Consider the following 18,426-nt stretch of genomic DNA (forward strand, 5'->3'; position numbering starts at 1 on the left):
CAGTTTCTTGAAGATGGACTTCTGGCAAGTGATGGGCTGCACCTCACAACGGTTGGGAGGAATGTTTTTGCCAAAAATCTCAGAAACCTCATCAGGAGGGCTTTAAACTGACTAATGTGGGGGAGGGAGACAGTGCTCCTGAAGGTAGGAGTCTATCAATTAATGAAGATGATCATCCAAATGTCATAGACCAAATGGAGCAAACAGCACGCGGACCTAGTGGTGGGAGGAAAAAATCCTTAAATAAGAGACACGGGGGAATGATTAATGGACTTCAATGTCTGTACACTAATGCACAAAGCATGGGAAATAAACAAGATGAGCTTGAGCTCTTGGTACAGCAAACTAAATATGACATAATAGGCATCACTGAAACCTGGTGGGATAAGTCCCACGATTGGAATGTAATAATGGGGGGATACAATCTATTTCAGAGAAACAGACCAGACAAGAAAGGAGGAGGAGTGGCGTTATATGTCAGGGATGTGTATACCTGTGAAGAGATCCAAGATTTAGATCCTCAAAGCCAAAGTGAGAGCATTTGGGTCAAAATTAAGGGAGAGAAGAATAACAGAGACCTCATTGTGGGAGTTTACTATAGATCCCCAAGCCAAACGGAGGACATAGATGATGCCTTCCTGGAACAGATGGCCAAGCATGCAAAAGGAAGGGAGATAGTAGTAATGGGGGACTTCAATTACCCGGACATTTGTTGGACGTCAAACTCAGCCAAGAGCATAAGGTCAAACAGATTCCTCACTGGCCTTGCAGACAACTTCATTGTCCAGAAAGTGGGAGAAGCAACAAGAGGAACAGCCATTTTAGATCTGGTCCTAACCAATGTTGATGACCTGGTTAGTGGGGTAGAAGTGGAAGGATCATTAGGCGCGAGTGATCATGCTCTTCTGAAGTTTACTATACAGCGGAAAGGAGCAGCCAAGCATACTAGGACTCAATTTCTTGACTTTAAGAAAGCCGACTTCATAAAACTTAGGGAAGTGCTGGGTGAGATCCCATGGACAACAATACTAAAAGGAAAGGGAGTTCATGATGGCTGGGAGTTTGTTAAGAGGGAGATACTAAAAGCACAACGTCAGGCAATACCAATGAGACGGAAACATGGAAGGTGCCTAAAGAAGCCAGGGTGGCTATCTAAAGAACTTTTAACTGAATTAAGATTAAAAAAGGATGTGTACAAAAAATGGAAAAGGGGGGAAACCACCAAAGAGGAATTCAAACAAATAGCCAGCACGTGTAGACACAAAGTCAGAAAAGCTAAAGCACAGAATGAACTCAGGCTTGCTAGAGAGGTTAAAAGCAACAAAAAAGGCTTTTATGGGTATGTTCGTAGCAAAAGGAAGAACAAAGAAACAATGGGGTCACTCAGAGGAGAAGATGGTGAAATGCAAACAGGGGACACAGAAAGGGCTGAACTACTCAATGCCTTCTTTGCCTCAGTCTTCTCCGATAAAGAAAACAATGCCCGACCTGAAGAATTTGGAGCTAATGATTCAGCAAAGGAAACACAGCCCAGAATAACTAAGGAGATAGTACAAGAATATTTGGCTAGTTTAGATGTATTCAAGTCTCCAGGGCCAGATGAACTGCATCCAAGAGTATTAAAAGAACTGGCAGATGTGATCTCAGAACCACTGGCAGTCATCTTTGAGAATTCCTGGAGAACAGGCGAAGTCCCGGCAGACTGGAGGAGGGCAAATGTTGTCCCTATTTTCAAAAAGGGGAAAAGAGAGGACCCAAATAATTACCGCCCAGTCAGTCTGACATCAATAGCAGGGAAGATTCTGGAGCAGATCATTAAGCAAACAGTCTGTGAGCACCTAGAAAGGAATGCTGTGATCACCAATAGTCAGCATGGATTTCTGAAAAATAAGTCATGTCAGACTAACCTGATCTCGTTTTTTGACAGAATTACAAGCCTGGTAGATGAAGGGAACGCAGTGGATGTAGCCTACCTTGATTTCAGCAAGGCATTTGACAAGGTGCCCCATGATATTCTTGTAAAGAAGCTGGTAAAATGCGGTCTTGACTATGCTACCACTCAGTGGATTTGTAACTGGCTGACTGACCGAACCCAAAGGGTGCTCATCAATGGTTCCTCTTCATCCTGGAGAAGAGTGACTAGTGGGGTGCCACAGGGTTCTGTCTTGGGCCCGGTCTTATTCAACATCTTTATCAACGACTTGGATGATGGACTCAAGGGCATCCTGATCAAATTTGCAGATGACACCAAACTGGGAGGGGTGGCTAACACCCCAGAGGACAGGATCACACTTCAAAACGACCTTGACAGATTAGAGAACTGGGCAAAAATAAACAAGATGAATTTTAACAGGGAGAAATGTAAAGTATTGCACTTGGGCAAAAAAAATGAGAGGCACAAATACAAGATGGGGGACACCTGGCTTGAGAGCAGTACATGTGAAAAGGATCTAGGAGTCTTGGTTGACACAAACTTGACATGAGCCAACAGTGTGACGCGGCAGCTAAAAAAGCCAATGCAATTCTGGGCTGCATCAATAGGAGTATAGCATCTAGATCAAGGGAAGTAATAGTGCCACTGTATTCTGCTCTGGTCAGACCACACCTGGAGTACTGTGTCCAGTTCTGGGCACCACAATTCAAGAAGGACACTGACAAACTGGAACGTGTCCAGAGGAGGGCAACCAAAATGGTCAAAGGCCTGGAAACGATGCCTTATGAGGAACGGCTAAGGGAGCTGGGCATGTTTAGCCTGGAGAAGAGGAGGTTAAGGGGTGATATGATAGCCATGTTCAAATATATAAAAGGATGTCACATGGAGGAGGGAGAAAGGTTGTTTTCTGCTGCTCCGGAGAAGCGGACACTGAGCAATGGATCCAAACTACAAGAAAGAAGATTCCACCTAAACATTCGGAAGAACTTCCTGACAGTAAGAGCTGTTCGACAGTGGAATTTGCTGCCAAGGAGTGTGGTGGAGTCTCCTACTTTGGAGGTCTTTAAGCAGAGGCTTGACAACCATATGTCAGGAGTGCTCTGATGGTGTTTCCTGCTTGGCAGGGGGTTGGACTCGATGGCCCTTGTGGTCTCTTCCAACTCTATGATTCTATGATTCTATGATTCTAAGACCTTGAGGAGGATCCCAGTGGTTTTCAGGACACCAATTATTGGCTGTTGGAGGTGTCTGATCCTGGGGAGTGGCCCAGTGGTTTGGGGGATGGAGATCTGGACCACAGGGAGGGCCTAAGTGCATCAGCAGAGAAATCTTCTACCTTTGTCCCTCTGCAGGTGCCTAGTTCTTGGTTTCCTCCTGTCAGACAAGAGCCTATCCCTTCTGGGAAGTAGCTAACGGTAAGTCTGATGCCAAGACAGCCCTGTCTCCCCTCACCATGGACATGGAGATTCACCACCAGTGCGAACAAACCTTACAGGGACAACCTACCTGAAGAGGGCCTCCTTGCTCTCCCAGTCCTGGGGCTCCAGCCATTTACCCCACTGAAACTGTGCCCACCAGAAGGCAGGTACAGGATCACTGTGTGTTGCTTGTTGCTCATGCATAGCCATGTATGTAAGCTCTCACATACCAGCTCATTCCTGTAACCTGCCACTTGCCTTATGTGATGCCTTTCGCAGAACTGGTGTCGTGAGTTCTAGCACTCTGAAGGGGAGGGTCAGGATAGCATCCCTGCTGTGTACCAGGCAGGGCAGGCTCACTGGCACAACTATTCCAGGAATCCTGTAAGGGCCGCCCCCTCACATCCTGACCTTGCTGCTGCCGTGCCCTGCTCCTCAACATATGCTGCAGCCACCCACCCACCCCTCCCTCCCTCCCTCCCTCCCTACCCCTGACTCATATTCCAGAAGGGGTTAGAGAGGTATGGGTGCTGGAGTAAGATTTAGAATACAACTATTTGGAATGCAGGTATTACAACACTAACTCTAGATTAATTGAGGGCACTTCCAGACCATTGCCATTTTGGGGTGGGGTTCATTTGCATACCAGCAGGTTCAGTTTGCACACTTATAATTGACTGGGAGGTCTTGTGCAACAAATCTGCTCCTCAAAAATATCGGACTTCTTTCGATAAGTGATGGGGAAACACATTAGAATAACTGAATACCTCATAATCTAATCTGCCTGCATACAGGTAATCTAAAGCACAATAAGAATGTAAGAAGTTACTGGCCAGATCTGACAAAGTTCTCCAACACCGTTTCCAACACTGGCTAGTAAAATGGCCCTGGGAAGCTGACAAGCAGGACATCAAGGCAATGATCTACCTACCCTTTTGCCCCCCCCCCCCCGCACCTGATTATTAGAGGCTTTTTAATATTACAGCACTTAGTATTAAAGCACTTAGCGGATAAGGCTGGTCAACTTTCACACAACTCTGGAACAAATGCCACAGTTTCATCATGATTGCTTATAATATAAAATATTTTTTCCTAGGTATTGCTAAGTTATGCAAAGCAATGTTCCCTGATATGATGCATTTTTGTGTTATTTTCACTAAAAGATGCTTTCTTTTGCAGATTTTACTCTAGTGCATGAATTTCTGTGCATATTACTTGGCTGGAGAACTACATTGCAAAATTCAGAAAAGTGCAAATTTTAAAGGGCAGCTGTGTTTCACAAATTGCATAGTGGGTAGATTCACCTAAATCAAATCTCTCCCCCATCTCTAATCTTCCCACAGGCCATGCTGAGCTCTTTAGAGGAGATTCAAACTACAAAGGCAGCAAGCACACACTTCAGAAGGCTAACAGATTCCTTGAAAAACAGGGTCTCAGCAACAAACACCAACATGGGATTTTGCTAATCCTAGAACCTATAAATAAACTGATAATGGTAATAAGATTTGGTAATACAAAGCAGCTCCATTTAGAGGTTTATGTGCTGTATCTAAACATTACAGTTTTTATGGAGCTCCTCTGCTCAACTCTTTGGTATACAACCCTAAAAACTCATAATCTGTGGATGCAGTGCTTAGTGCATGTAATGATAATTAATTTCCATTTACAGTCAGGGAGCATTTGTGGGGAGAGAAGAAAAGTCCATTTGAAAGTTCTTTCAGCCCTTTGAGATGGTCCAGAAGGAGACGGCAGCTTTGAAGGACAAAACAAACAAACAAAAAACAGTACAATGCAAAAAAGGAAGGAAGAAAAAAGAACCACCAAGCAACACCCCCCTTCAAAAAAATCCCTTTCTGTTTTTCTCAAAGAAGATGAGGGAGGAAGCACTGGGCCAGCTCATTTTGCATGCTTTTAAGCCAGGTGCTCATTGCAAATTCAGCAGCAAGCCTTGGGAAAGGCTAAGAGCAAAGAAGCTGGAATTCTCCTGCTGCTGCTGCTGCTGCCAGCAGTATTTGCTGGTGGCAAAGCATTGGGGATTAAGAGGTGCTGTGAGAGGCCGGAGATTATAAAACAAATTTTTAAAAGGCAGAATTTTCAAGGGAAATAAACTAATTACCATTTATGTGTCACTTTTCTTTCTCTCTCTTCTACACAACTGCTTTTGCTCCTCCAAGCCTGCAGTGCGAGGGGTGTGCGTTATAACAATACTGGAGGTAGCATTGTCTATGTGAAGACCTGCAGCTGGTGCTGTATGTGTGATTAATTGTATAGAAAAAGCCGGTGAGGAGAGACACACCCAAGTTTATAGACTGACTGGTATGTGGCACATTGACAGGAATTGCCAAGGAATTTTACCCTTGGCACTTATTTAAAAATCAGATTGGCACTGATATGTGATGAAGGAAGAGCCTATACTTGAACAAGATCTACAAAGATGGCATGAGAAGAAAAATGTCTAGTTGCTCACAAGACAAAATATAGAAAATGCTCTAACACACTTTTATTTCATAACTTTGAGGAAGCAGAGGTGGTCTGCAGGTCCTCAGAGCTTAGACACTTGAGGCAAATCTCCATTCTGGGGTGTGTCTCAAGGCACCAAACATGGCATCTTCAATCCCAGCAAACACATGCAACGTCCTCTTCCCTTGTTCTGTAAGGAGACTACTCAATGGCATTGTCTTTTCATTGACGGGTGACACTGCTCTTTTTGCTTCCCCTTAAATTCCTTGGAGATTTTGCTGGGGAAAGAACCTCCACATCTTCTCAAATTTCACTGTAGGAGAAGTTTCAGAGTCAGCTCTAACTCAGCATAAGCCTTCATTCTTGTGCCTCCTTTGAAATAGCTGCTGTGTAATGTTACAGTGCCTGGGCCCCAACCCTAGGATACGACTCCTCAGACAGGAAGCAGGAGCAGACAAGGAAGGCAGCCCCATTCTTCCTCTCAATGATGCCAATGGACCTTGCAAAGCCAGAAGACAATCAAGGGGGTTTGAATGGCTGGTGTGCTGCCAAGAATGGGAAGCGTTGCAAACAAAGCTTCTCAGGACCCCGTATTCCTTGGGGGGTGATCAAGAGAAGGACACACAGCTTACTTGGAAAGGCACCTCCAGTTCTGGTCCTGCAGAGGAGCCCACAGAGCAAAAGGCCAGGGATGCTAGTGGTCACAGCGCCAAGAAGAGTTCCCAAGGGCCAACAAGGCCTGGATGTAAACCAAGGAATTTTCAGACTCCGTCTCAAGTCCACGTCTCCCATGGTCTGACACACAGTTAAGGCAGACTTCTCTACTGAAGGTGTAGCAAGGGCTGGGTGAGTCAGAAAATGTTGCTGCCTTCCTGCATACTGGCAATGCAGGTTTGGAACATTTTTCTGCTGGATCAAGAATCCACCCTGCCCATAGACACCAATATTATTATTATTTAGCAACGCAGACCCCAATCATTGTTTGACATTGCATGTATATTGCTTTTACTCACAAATGGCTTAATTGTGCATCATTTCTCCTGTTTAAAAGCATATCAAACTAATGCAGACCTGAACACTGTTTGTGTATTGCATGCACTTTAGAAGCAAGACCAGTAACTTAATTGCCCTGCAGATGGTGCAGACAGCCATCCCTTTTATTCCCTCACAATCACATTCTTAAACCTGATGCCTGTCCGAGCATTTATCTGAACAACAGATATGCAGATTGCACCTCGGAAGCAGAAAAGCACAGATATCTGTGGCATCCCTGGTTCCAGTAAGTGGAGCACAGCGACAGCCCCACACAAGTCACGTGCGACTGAGGAAGTGGCATGGGTCAGTGGCAGCCATGGATCCCTTGTGATATGGGCCAGGACTAGCTCAAGACTTTTTGGCACCTGAGGCAAACCACAAAATGGTGGGGAATGGAAATCCACCTTGGGAACATGGGGGAGAACCAAATCAGCCTTACCCAATGGTTGAAGTGGGAATCAAAGGCTGTGGTGGGGGCAGGGGCTGCTCTGAATCACACCAGGTAGGTGCAGACCCCAGGAGACCCAGGAGAGGGCAGTCATTTCCTCCTTAGGCCTCCTATTTACCAAGAGGCATGCGGGGGGGGGGGTTGCAGAGGACATGACAGATCTGGCCTGCAAGGAGGGCAAAAGAGCTATGGCTGCCACCGCGGCAACAACAGTGGGCAACACATTCCCTGCAGGCCAGATCTGCTGCCCCTGTGGATCCTGCTGCCTGAGGCGGTTGCCTCACCTTGCCTTGTGGGTGGGCCAGCCCTGCCCAAGAGGCACAGAACTACAGAGTCCCACTGAACAACGGAACAGTAACACAATATTGATCTGCATCCCAATTACATTTGATTATCCCCAAACCAGGCATTTTCACTTTAGTGACTTATCCGTTTGTACAATCCTTATCTACCAATCTGAAAAAAGTTACCGCAATGTTGATGGAGCCTTCTGTTTAACTACTACATTTTCCACACGGCAGCCCATCAAACCACCACATCCTGCCCCTTCTCCTTAACCTCATGCATATTTATGTGCCAATTATGAAGATCCTAAGGTATAAATGCATTAAGGGCCCATGATTTAATGTGCTTAAGACTATTACATGGTATAATGCAATTACTGTTTGATGTGCAATTTACCTCCACACTTTATTTCACAACTGTCACTATGTTATTAAGTAGCCATAACATAAGAAGACAGTGAGGCAACCACTAACCAAACAAATTACTGGTCTATGAAATCTGCTTCTGAAATATGTTCTTTGTGAAATAACACATATAAGGAAATCAGCAGAAAACAAGGGGCCTATTTGTCCCAGTTTATAATCAAGGAAGTGCCAGGCCTCAAGGCTGGATGAAAGCCTTATTATACACCAGATGTATAATAAATGTTAAGTGAACCCCACAAGCTAATAGATATAATACAAAAGGGAAAATGAATGAGGAGGGGAAAGGAAAGCAAGCTTCACAGCAGCGGCTCCTTCATGGGCTGACGGATGAGACTGGACAGACTCCCCTTCTGCCACAATTGGCTTCCTGGGAGGCAGAGGATGAACCGGCCACATGGCTCTTTGGGCCTGGCCAGTGACGGGGGAAGGGCATGGCTCCCTCCCTGTCTCCCAAGGACAACAAGCACTTAGAGAAGAGTGGCTAATTTACATCTGTTTATAATTCATCCTATATCTGCACCCCATTCTTCTCAATACTGGGTGGTGGAATACACAGGGTTATCCTGTTTGATCCTCACAACCAACTGCGAGACCATGGCTGGCTCCAGATCACACCACCAAGTTCATGGCTTTGGACTCCTGGCCAGACCAGTCCAACTGTAGTCATATCTTCTCTCAGCGCCTGCTTGCTAGAAGACCAGCACTTGGTGGAGCTACAGGCAGAGGGACTCCCTGTCTGGCTGTAAGTGAGAAAACAGACATGCACAGCGGATCACTCATCTTCATCAATCACATGATCTAGGGCTGAACTTTGACACTGAATGAAGAGCTCAAGGGCTGCGGAGATTAATCCCAGCTCTTGGTGTGCATGCACACGAAAGCTTATACCAAGGCCAAACGTAGTTGGTCTCTAGGGTGCTACTGGACAATGTTTTATTATATATATATATATATATATATATATATATATATATATATATATATGCAGGTTTTGGTGTCTTCGGGTGTCTTCCCGTGTAAGAGTCGGGGTGTCTGGGCGACGTTTCGACGAGGTCTCACTCGTCATCTTCAGGCTGGTGCTTTCGGCTTCTTGTTACTGCATCAGACCAACACGGCTACCTACCTGAACCAAATACAAGACAGATCACCAACTTTAAGAGTATTTCTTCATACAACCCAGTTACTGAAAACATGGCAGTACAGTGGTACAGTACCTTGCTTTAAGAACAGTCCAGTTTAAGAACAATTCGGTTTACAAACTCCGCAAAACTGGAAATAGTGTCCTGGTTTGAGAACTTTACCTCGGTCTAAGAATGGAATCCGAACGGTGGAAGGGCCCCGACAGCGTGAGGCCTCATTAGGGAGAGAGCACCTCGGTTTAAGAACTGTTTTGGTTTAAGAACGGACTTCCGGAACAGCTTAAATTTGTAAACCAAGTTACCACTGTAGTTAGTTAGCCACAAGAATTAACAGACCTTTTTGCATAAACCATGCTCACCATTCCCTTTCATTCTAGAATAATCAGGCTTCTGATTTTAGTCAGAAATAATGCTTTTTCTCAACCACACAAACTGTACAAACAATGCAATGATGCAGAGACGCAGATGAGTAATTTAACTGAGATACATTTCAGTGACCTTGATTTTTGAAAACAAAGGAAGCCCAACGTGGGCCCAGGGTTGCAATCCAGCGTCCCAGTAACCCCTGCTAAAGCCACCAGTGCAGAGTGACTAAGCACAAAATAGAAAGGATTGCAGGTGGACAAATGAGTGATTTTTAAAGGCACTTATTATTATTTTGCTTTTGCCACCTACAGCAGCCCAGGACTGTATTACACTGTCAACATGAACTAGGAAATGTCCCCAAACTCGATTTCACCTTTTCTAATGCACTAGCAGGGAAATACATCAGCCACAAGGTTTCATTTTCGGTTACAGGATTTGCACTGGGTTTTCATGAAATGCAAGCATTTGCTTTTGCCATCTGCTAAGTACTTTGAAGAGAACACAAATTAGTTTAAAAATATACATTATACTCACTCCCCATATGGTTTAACAGAAAGAAATGTCAGCTTTCCCTTCTCCTCCCTTAATTTTGATCCCGTTTATTTGTACAAGCGCAAAGTGACTGCCAAGTATAATATCATCATCATTATTATATAGTATTTGCCTAGATTTTTTAAAAGTACACAGTGCTTTACAAACTGCTTTACATTCAGCCTCACAACAACAACACTTTCAGGCAAGTTGATGTTTCCCTGCCCCACAAAAAATGGAATGTAATTTTTTAGAAACAAGTAGAAATGCCTCCAAGATTCTGGTGGCTCTTGGGTTCCCTTGGCCCGTGGGGGATGGGTGCTCAGGTAATTCAAATGGACCATTTCCCTCATGTTGCTCAAACATTCTGGGGTGCTCCGTGCAAAGAACAATTGTGGCAGTGCTTTGGAAAGGTCACGAAGCCTTTGAGGGTCTTGTGCCCTCCCCATCTCTTCTGAGAGAGCCCTGGGTAGACGTTTCAACAGACCTCCATGGCATGGGCTGTGCTTGGGGTGCCAGCATTTCTGGGTTGGTTCTGTAAGAAAAAGCCAGCTCTTGGGCGCCTCCAAAATAGCTATTTGGAACTGATACCATCTGCTTTTCCTATTTAGGTATCAACATCTCCTCACATTTCATTAAATAACTTGATCAATGTAATGTAACGCCTGTCCACTTTTGATTCCTATTCCACATAACTGTCCATTTTGTGGTCCAGAAAATATTTATTATTAAAGGACGCCCAGCCCCAATAGATACTAACAGCAAATAGTAATTATGATGTTAACCAGATGGCAAATCAGTATCATGCTAGTTTGCCTCAGGCAACCATTTCAAGGAAATGGACAAATGAGCATACAGTGGAACTATCACCAACAGTATTATAATTTTGTCCATAGAGAACAGTAAATTGAGAATACTGGCAATTTTTTATTAAAACGAAAAACAGTCACAATGGTGGTGGAAAAGCATTGCCCTATTAAGATTGTTTCAAAAGATATAATTGTCCCATGTTCTCCCTTCTCCATAATATTCTTTGTCATTTTCTCAACCAAGATTACTACACCAAGCCCAGCTTCCCAAAAGCCTCCAGCAACACAGCCTGTTATTGAAGAATAGAAAGAATGTACTTGCAAAACAAAACAAAGCAAAAATCAATCAATTAATTTTAGTCCCAAGCTTTTAGACAACAATTACCAGACTCAAAATCAAAACTGAAACACCCACACGCTGTTTTCCTAATCACTGGACTATGTTGTTGTACAAAAGTATAACATTATATCATTCATATAATACTTTGTAATTAAATTGACTATAAAGGCAACATGAAAAGAGTTGGCTTGTTGGCACTTGTTTGAAAAAGACCAAATAGTAAAGGGTGTGGATTGCTGTTTCCATAGTTTCCTTTAAAGGACCAATTCACTGCTGTGCTACTTTGCTTCCTATCAGATTCTATTAGGATAAGTGATTGGTGAATCACCCACTCAGAAAAACAATATTTTATTCATGGTTGCATGTCTATATGAATAGCTTGGGGTATTATCTTTTTAAATTGCTGTTGCAATGCTGTTGAAGCTACTGTAATTAACATTTATTTAATGCCAGCAGTCATAACAACTGCGGTAACAACAACGGTGTGCCCTGGAAAGACAGGACTTTATTTGTGCAATAGGTCACTCCTGACAGAGGTTTCTCAATGGCTGAAGACAGGGCTGAAGCACATGAAATAAAAACAGCTCAAGTTCCCCAGGTGCAGAGTGCATTCCCGACGTCACTGAGAAACTAGAGTCTCTGCACACACCAGAGACTGGGCAGAAGCGTTTCAATTCTAGCGGGGGGCATTTCAGGTGAACTTGGGGCCCAGCAGCTCTTTCTTCTAGGAATTAAGCTTCTTCCCCACAGGGATTTGTATCTACATTCATTCAGTGGCCTTGAACCTTTCCAGGCTCATTGTGCTGCACTTCCTCAATAGCCAGCAATATTTGACCCACTTTTTATTTATTGCATTAATTTTTCCTTTCCTGTCTTTATCTACAGCTGTCCTGTTCTCACATTCTTCCCCTCTCTCTCATCCACCCTCTCATTCCCTCTCAAAAGGGTGTTTGTGAAACCCACATCTATGGGTTGCAACAACCCACCACTTGATCACCAAATGTCTCAGACTGCATCCCCTCCAAGGGTCCCGATTTTCCAGCGACAGTCCCAGAATGACAGAAGTCATCCTGTTTTGTGCTTTGGTCCTGGAATGTCTCTATTTCCCCACCAGCACTGCTGCTGCCGAGCTGAGGAAGGAGGAGGAGCCGGCGCTTGTCCTGAGCGATGAGGGTGGAGGCGGCAGCTGAGAGGGAAAATCCCGTTACCTCTCCCTGACCACCGCTGCCAACCTCCTCCCCTGGGCAGCTCATAGCTAAATAAGGGGGGAGGAGGTGTGCAGTTTGGGGATGAGGAGGAGCCTAGTGCTAAGGGAAATCAAGTGACATGAGGTGGGGCTGGGTCAGGAAACACTGTTCCTGATAAACCGATCTTAGGGAGAGACATGATGTAGTTTGGAGGCAGAGTGACTTCAGAAAGAGCTATTGTTCGATACAGTTCACTCAGAATAGCTTAAACCAGCCTCTCCTCCCTTGGCTCTCTTCTAGGGTGTTTCTCTTCTAGGGAAACTGATGTGAGCAAAGTTTTAGGAATGGCTTGGACATGTGGTCAGCTGCATGGGCATCTACACACTGCCTGGTTTCTGAGACCAGGGTCCACGTGGCTCTTCCCAAAAGCTGAATGTGCTAAGACAAGTCAACAATCCTGTTGAACAGCATGCAATCCATGCTAAACAAAATTAATCTCACATACTAAAGACACACACAGCTTCAAATGTGTGAGCACTAGTGAAATGCCTGCACTGTGAACAGCAGGACCTGTATTTTGCAGGAGCCCCTGGGGCCAGTTCTGTCTGCTGCTGACTCTGTTCCACACAGCAGGTCACGGGCGCGACTGAGAGAACTCCAGCAGAGACACTAAGGATAAACCTGACTCCCCCCTCATAGCACTCACACACATACTTCTGTTTCTTGGTCACATTAACTGTGACAGAGGACCATTCAAGGTGGCTCTCTCTCCCATGTACGCACACACACAACGTACATATGGGCCCATGCTGGGGTTTTGTTGAGGTGCGTGTGCACTGGTGTGCCCATTCCCCCAAAGCAGCTTAGCCCTTGCCTCTTAGAAGGCTGGGTTCAAGTCTTGCCTCTACCACTGTGTGGTTCATTGTATGGCTTTGAACCAGTCATTATCGCTTAGTCTCAAGTCACTTCAAACCGGGACAGCAATGCCCTCCCTCACAGCTTTCCTATAAAGCACATTATAAAGCATTAAACAAAACAAAGAAATGACACCAACTAGTTTTAGTCCACCTTATTTAGATCAGTCACTCAACAAACTTTGTGAGAGGCATGTCAACATGCCTAGTGGACCACCAGCATTTTCACCTCAGCAAAATGCCACCACAAGCTGTAAATGTAAAATCAAGATTAACACAAACTTCACTTCTATGGCATTCTCTTTATTTCTTAAACCTCACTGCATTAAAAGAAATCATTGAGCAGCTTTCTAGCGTAAAACTCAAAGGACAAATAAAGCCCCGCTTCGAGCAAGTCCTCTTGCACCCTTTACAGTCTCCCAGCGCAAATTTGGTCTCTTTCACACAAAAATGCTTTTGCAGCAGATAGAAGTAAACAAAAGCTATGTCGATTCCTTGCCTAAATGCAATTCTGCTGTCTGAAAAAATGCTGTTCCTCCACAAATAGCAGTAATAGTAATAATCATTATAAGCTACACAGCCCACAGTGTGATGTGCAGGGACCCTTTCAACTGAACAGCTCCCCGGGTGCGCACAATCCCTGCTTCCCACACAACACAATGAAAAGCATCCCGACAGGAAACCCACAGGAAAAGTGTGAGCGGCTAAGGAGAAATCCTTTACAAAGGAATCCCTCTGAAGCAGAGGAAGAGGAAAATGAGGGGTTTCTCCTCCTTTCAGCTATCTGGCTGTCCTCCTCTAAATCAAAAGTACAGGTTCACAATAGACAAAAACTGAGGCATCTCTTCCACACACTTCCTCTCCCCGGGAAAGCATTGAAATGTATCTCCTTACCTTGGTTCTCATGGGAGAGAGAAGCCCTTCCATTTTGCTTTCTTCCTCATGCCAATCCTCTTTTCTCCAACTTAGTTTCTCTCTTTTTCTTCTTCAAGTATCCCATATGATGAATGAAACCATGTCCAAACCCAGCAGTGACTTCCCCTCAGAGAAGCTGAGGCAGCAGCAGCAGCAGCAGACCTGCCTGTCTTCCACTCCTCCTCACTCTGCGCTGTGAGGAACACGGGGCCAGAGAAGCCTCCTTCTCCCTCCCGCCCTCCCTCCCTCTGTGCATAATGCGCCTGCAGCTACGTACTATAGTCACTGACAAATGCTCCTTCTATTACGTAATGCGTTCAGCAACAGGAGATCTGAAGCAAACCAGAGGGATCAGGTCACGCAGGACAAGTGGAAGCTATGGGCTTGTCTCTGAGCATCTGTGGCCAGCGGAAAGCAGCCCTGCCCCTCCTATCAATCAACTGGATTCAAAGGAAAGGGAAAGGGAAATCCTGATTGCCAGAACTCATGAGTAGCAAGTTTCCTGGGTGCTTTGGATCTGCTTTTGGTTTAAATCTGAACACTTCCTTCAATTCAAATCTGAACCTGCCTTCAATTCAAGAACACAGGTAACACTCAACGTATGGAGGGTTAAGTAGTTGGGGGTCCAATTATATAATGGGGGGACTGAACTAAGAATGAATAAATCTGTGAGTTTCAGTTTCTCTTAAATTCCGTACACCACGTTTCCACATGTCTGCAATTGCAAAAAAAAGTATTTACAAAAGTCCATTAGCGTTATACTGCATATTTATGCTAATTTACACATCATTGTATTAATTTGTCTCTACTATATACATTCCTGCCAACTAGCAGTTTGAAAGCACGTCAAAGTGCAAGTAGATAAATAGGTACCGCTCCAGCAGGAAGGTAAACAGCGTTTCCGTGCGCTGCTCTGGTTCACCAGAAGTGGCTTAGTCCTGCCAGCCACATGACCCGGAAGCTGTCTGCGGACAAACGCTGGCTCCCTCGGCTGGTAAAGCGAGATGAGCGCCGCAACCCCAGAGTCGTCCGTGGCTGGACCAAACGGTCAGGGGTCCCTTTACCTTTTTACTATAAACATTTTGCAAGTAATTTCCATTAACATAGTGCATTTTTGTATGTTATTTTTGGCCAATATATACTTTTTAATGCACACTTTAAAATACTGTAAGCCCTCAATTTACACAGAGGTTACAGGCTAGGGATCACGCCTAAAGCCAAAACACATTGGGTGCAATGGCTTTCCCCCCAGATGCCCACCCCCTTTCCGCCCCTTTCTATTTTTTTATTTTTCCAAGTGCATAAAGCTGAATGTGCACAAGTTAAATGTGCGTAAGCTGCAGGCTTACTGCATACGTATTTTCACACAAGCTTTACAAGGGTTAATATCAAACCTATCTGCAGTGCCGGGGACGCGGGTGGCGCTGTGGGTAAAAGCCTCAGCGCCTAGGGCTTGCCGATCGAAAGGTCGGCGGTTCGAATCCCCGCGGCGGGGTGCGCTCCCGTTGTTCGGTCCCAGCGCCTGCCAACCTAGCAGTTCGAAAGCACCCTCGGGTGCAAGTAGATAAATAGGGACCGCTTACTAGCGGGAAGGTAAACGGCATTTCCGTGTGCGGCTCTGGCTCGCCAGAGCAGCGATGTCACGCTGGCCACGTGACCCGGAAGTGTCTCCGGACAGCGCTGGCCCCCGGCCTCTTGAGTGAGATGGGCGCACAACCCCAGAGTCTGTCAAGATTGGCCCGTACGGGCAGGGGTACCTTTACCTTTACCTTTTATCTGCAGTGCCAGAACTCATCCACGAAACACTGAGAAGCATCTGAGCATAGACAAAGTCTCTCTCTTTCTCTCATTCCCTCTGCTCTCGCATGCCTGGGACTGGGGGAGGTAAGCAGGGCAAGCACAAACTCCTGCATCTTCAAAATTAAACCTTGATATTGGCTTTACAAGTGTGCAAATAAAATTCGATAAAGGATCGCCTAATCTTAGTTGAAGGTTCATCACCTAACATTAACAATGGACTTATTTTGCACAGTGCTGAGAGGACACTGCTCAGAATTACTGGTAGCTTTATGTTATCAAGATACTATTTCCAAGAGACAATAAAATGAGAGAATCACTTTTTCAAAAGAAGAAAAGAAAAGAAAAAAGCCAGAGGCACAGCAAGACATTATAAGAGCAGCCTGGGCTGCCTTGATATCTGCCCCCCTCCACCTGCCTTTCCAATGCTGTTTGTCTACTAGATTAACTCTGTGATTCTTTTTCTTCTCCACCCTAAAGGCTCTTGCTTTTTGCACTATCTTCCTCTTGCCGCTTGTGGGTTGCTAAGGCGTTCCATCTACTGCTGCACCATTAATATGCATTCCAAAATAATGATATTGCTCTTAACCATTTTCCAGTATGAATGCAACTCCTCATTGAAATGCAAAGCCATCTGACCAAACCCATGCTCCCGGACACGTTTGCCAGAGCAAAGGAAATGCTTTTGCAACTGTTATCAAACATATCCATTTCTTTCAGCTCACTTTGTCATTTATATTCAAACCGTACTTACAAGTCTCTAATAAGTGATGCAGAATAAATCACATGCATGCACATCAAGACTCCACTACATTGATAATGATTTACTGACTAGTAACAGGATTAATATCCAATGCGAGACTTGCAACAGCAACACTTAACAGTGACAGCCGTTCACTGATATTGGACATTAGAGTCATTCATTTGGTTTTACTGGAGTTTCTATGTTGTACATGAAGCGTGATTAGGATCAAAGCCTAAGGGCATCCCCATCCTAAATACTGTATATTTACAGGGAGATGGGAGGAGAAATCATTTCCCTGCTTCTTGTTTACTGTCCTGTAACCTGCCCAGGAAATGTGCACTAATAGGCAGTCTTCTTCTTCTTCTTTCATAATAATAATAATAATAATAATAATAATAATAAACAACTTGTGATCTGTTTTTTTTGCCAATTGTGATGCCAACTCTAGTGACAACAGGGATGGGTGAACTCTCAATTTTGGTTTTTCATTTTGCCAATCTTAAATCCAGTTCTCATTTCCACTTCTGTTTGCAAATTCTTCCCCCCACCCCAAAGTCCTCATGAAAATCCACACGCATTTTGGTTCAAATTTATTCCAATACACACATCTTTTAATGCACCTTCACCTTATATACACAATATTGCATAGGATTTTTCCAAAATATAAAGCATTTTTATATGTTATGTGCGGTAATGAATATATCCATATGCAGGGTTTACTTTCCAGTACAAATTACGGTACTTGGCTGGAGAACTCCCTTACAAAAGTCAAAGAATTGCACGTTTCAAAAAAAGGCTGCATTTCAGTTCGCATATTGTTTCCCAAAGTGACAATTAGGTAGATTCGCTTTTACATGTGAACTGAATCTAATTTCTCTCGCATCCCTAGTGGCAAACAAGCCACGCCATGGCTGCAAATGAGACGGAGAAGCCAGCATTGGTGGTCTGCATCTTTCCCAAATGGCTAATTTCCCCCAATATACCCTAAAACATGGAAGGCCATTAAATCTCTCATTAAATGCATCTAGCATTTTGTCAGAGGTCACAGGATATGCGAAGATAATGCTCCAATTTGTTATTTTTACTTCCTACAAGCATTTGTTGCTGTTACTGCAGCCCAAAGACTTCCAGAGAAGGTCAGAGGCAAAACCACAAATAACTGTAATAACAGCAGCACAGTCTCAGATAAAACAGAATCCCACTATTATTTAGCTTTGAGTGCTAAAAATGAACGCTCAAAAGATCTAATCCAGAGGTGGGTGGGTAACCTGCTGCCCTCCAGATGTTGCTAGACCCTAGCAGCACAGTCAATGATCAGAGATGATGGGAGTTGTAGTCTAACAATATGCCTAACATCTTGCCCACTCCAGGCCTAGGGAAATAAAAAGAAGTCATGTCCAGACTAGATGACAGTCATGCACTTCATGCGCAGCTGCTTTAAAGATGGTCCAGAAACATCTGCCAATTTGAAATGTGGTCACCAGAGTCCTGATAGGGGTACCTGCTACACTAGCTTCTAGCGCATTTCCAAGCCCAATTTAAAGGGTTGGTTTTAAGCTTTCAAAGCCTGCAATGGTTTGGGCCCAAGCTATCGGGTGGGCTGCCTGCACCCGTACCGTGTTGCCCATGCTCTGAGATCCTAATCAGGGAATCTCTCCATGTGTCCGACTCCCAGGGTT

General features: G+C 44.6%; 1 protein-coding gene across 4 annotated transcripts in view; it reads right to left on the minus strand.

Annotated features, from left to right (window-relative positions):
- Nucleotides 1-18,426, minus strand: part of FRMD4A (FERM domain containing 4A) — a 466,163-nt gene that overhangs the window by 381,098 nt on the left and 66,639 nt on the right. The window contains exon 1 of one of the 4 annotated variants that reach the window (XM_082240078.1): nt 14,185-14,389. The exons of the other annotated variants lie outside the window; for them this stretch is intronic. Coding sequence (XP_082096204.1) covers nt 14,185-14,217 — 33 coding nt within the window. The 5' untranslated portion in view covers nt 14,218-14,389. Of the gene's footprint in view, nt 1-14,184; nt 14,390-18,426 lie in introns of those variants that run through there. 4 annotated transcript variants of the gene reach the window in all.

The sequence above is a fragment of the Podarcis vaucheri genome (genome assembly GCF_965113315.1).
Source record: "Podarcis vaucheri genome assembly, chromosome: 10".
Classification (NCBI taxonomy): Eukaryota; Metazoa; Chordata; class Lepidosauria; order Squamata; family Lacertidae; genus Podarcis; species Podarcis vaucheri.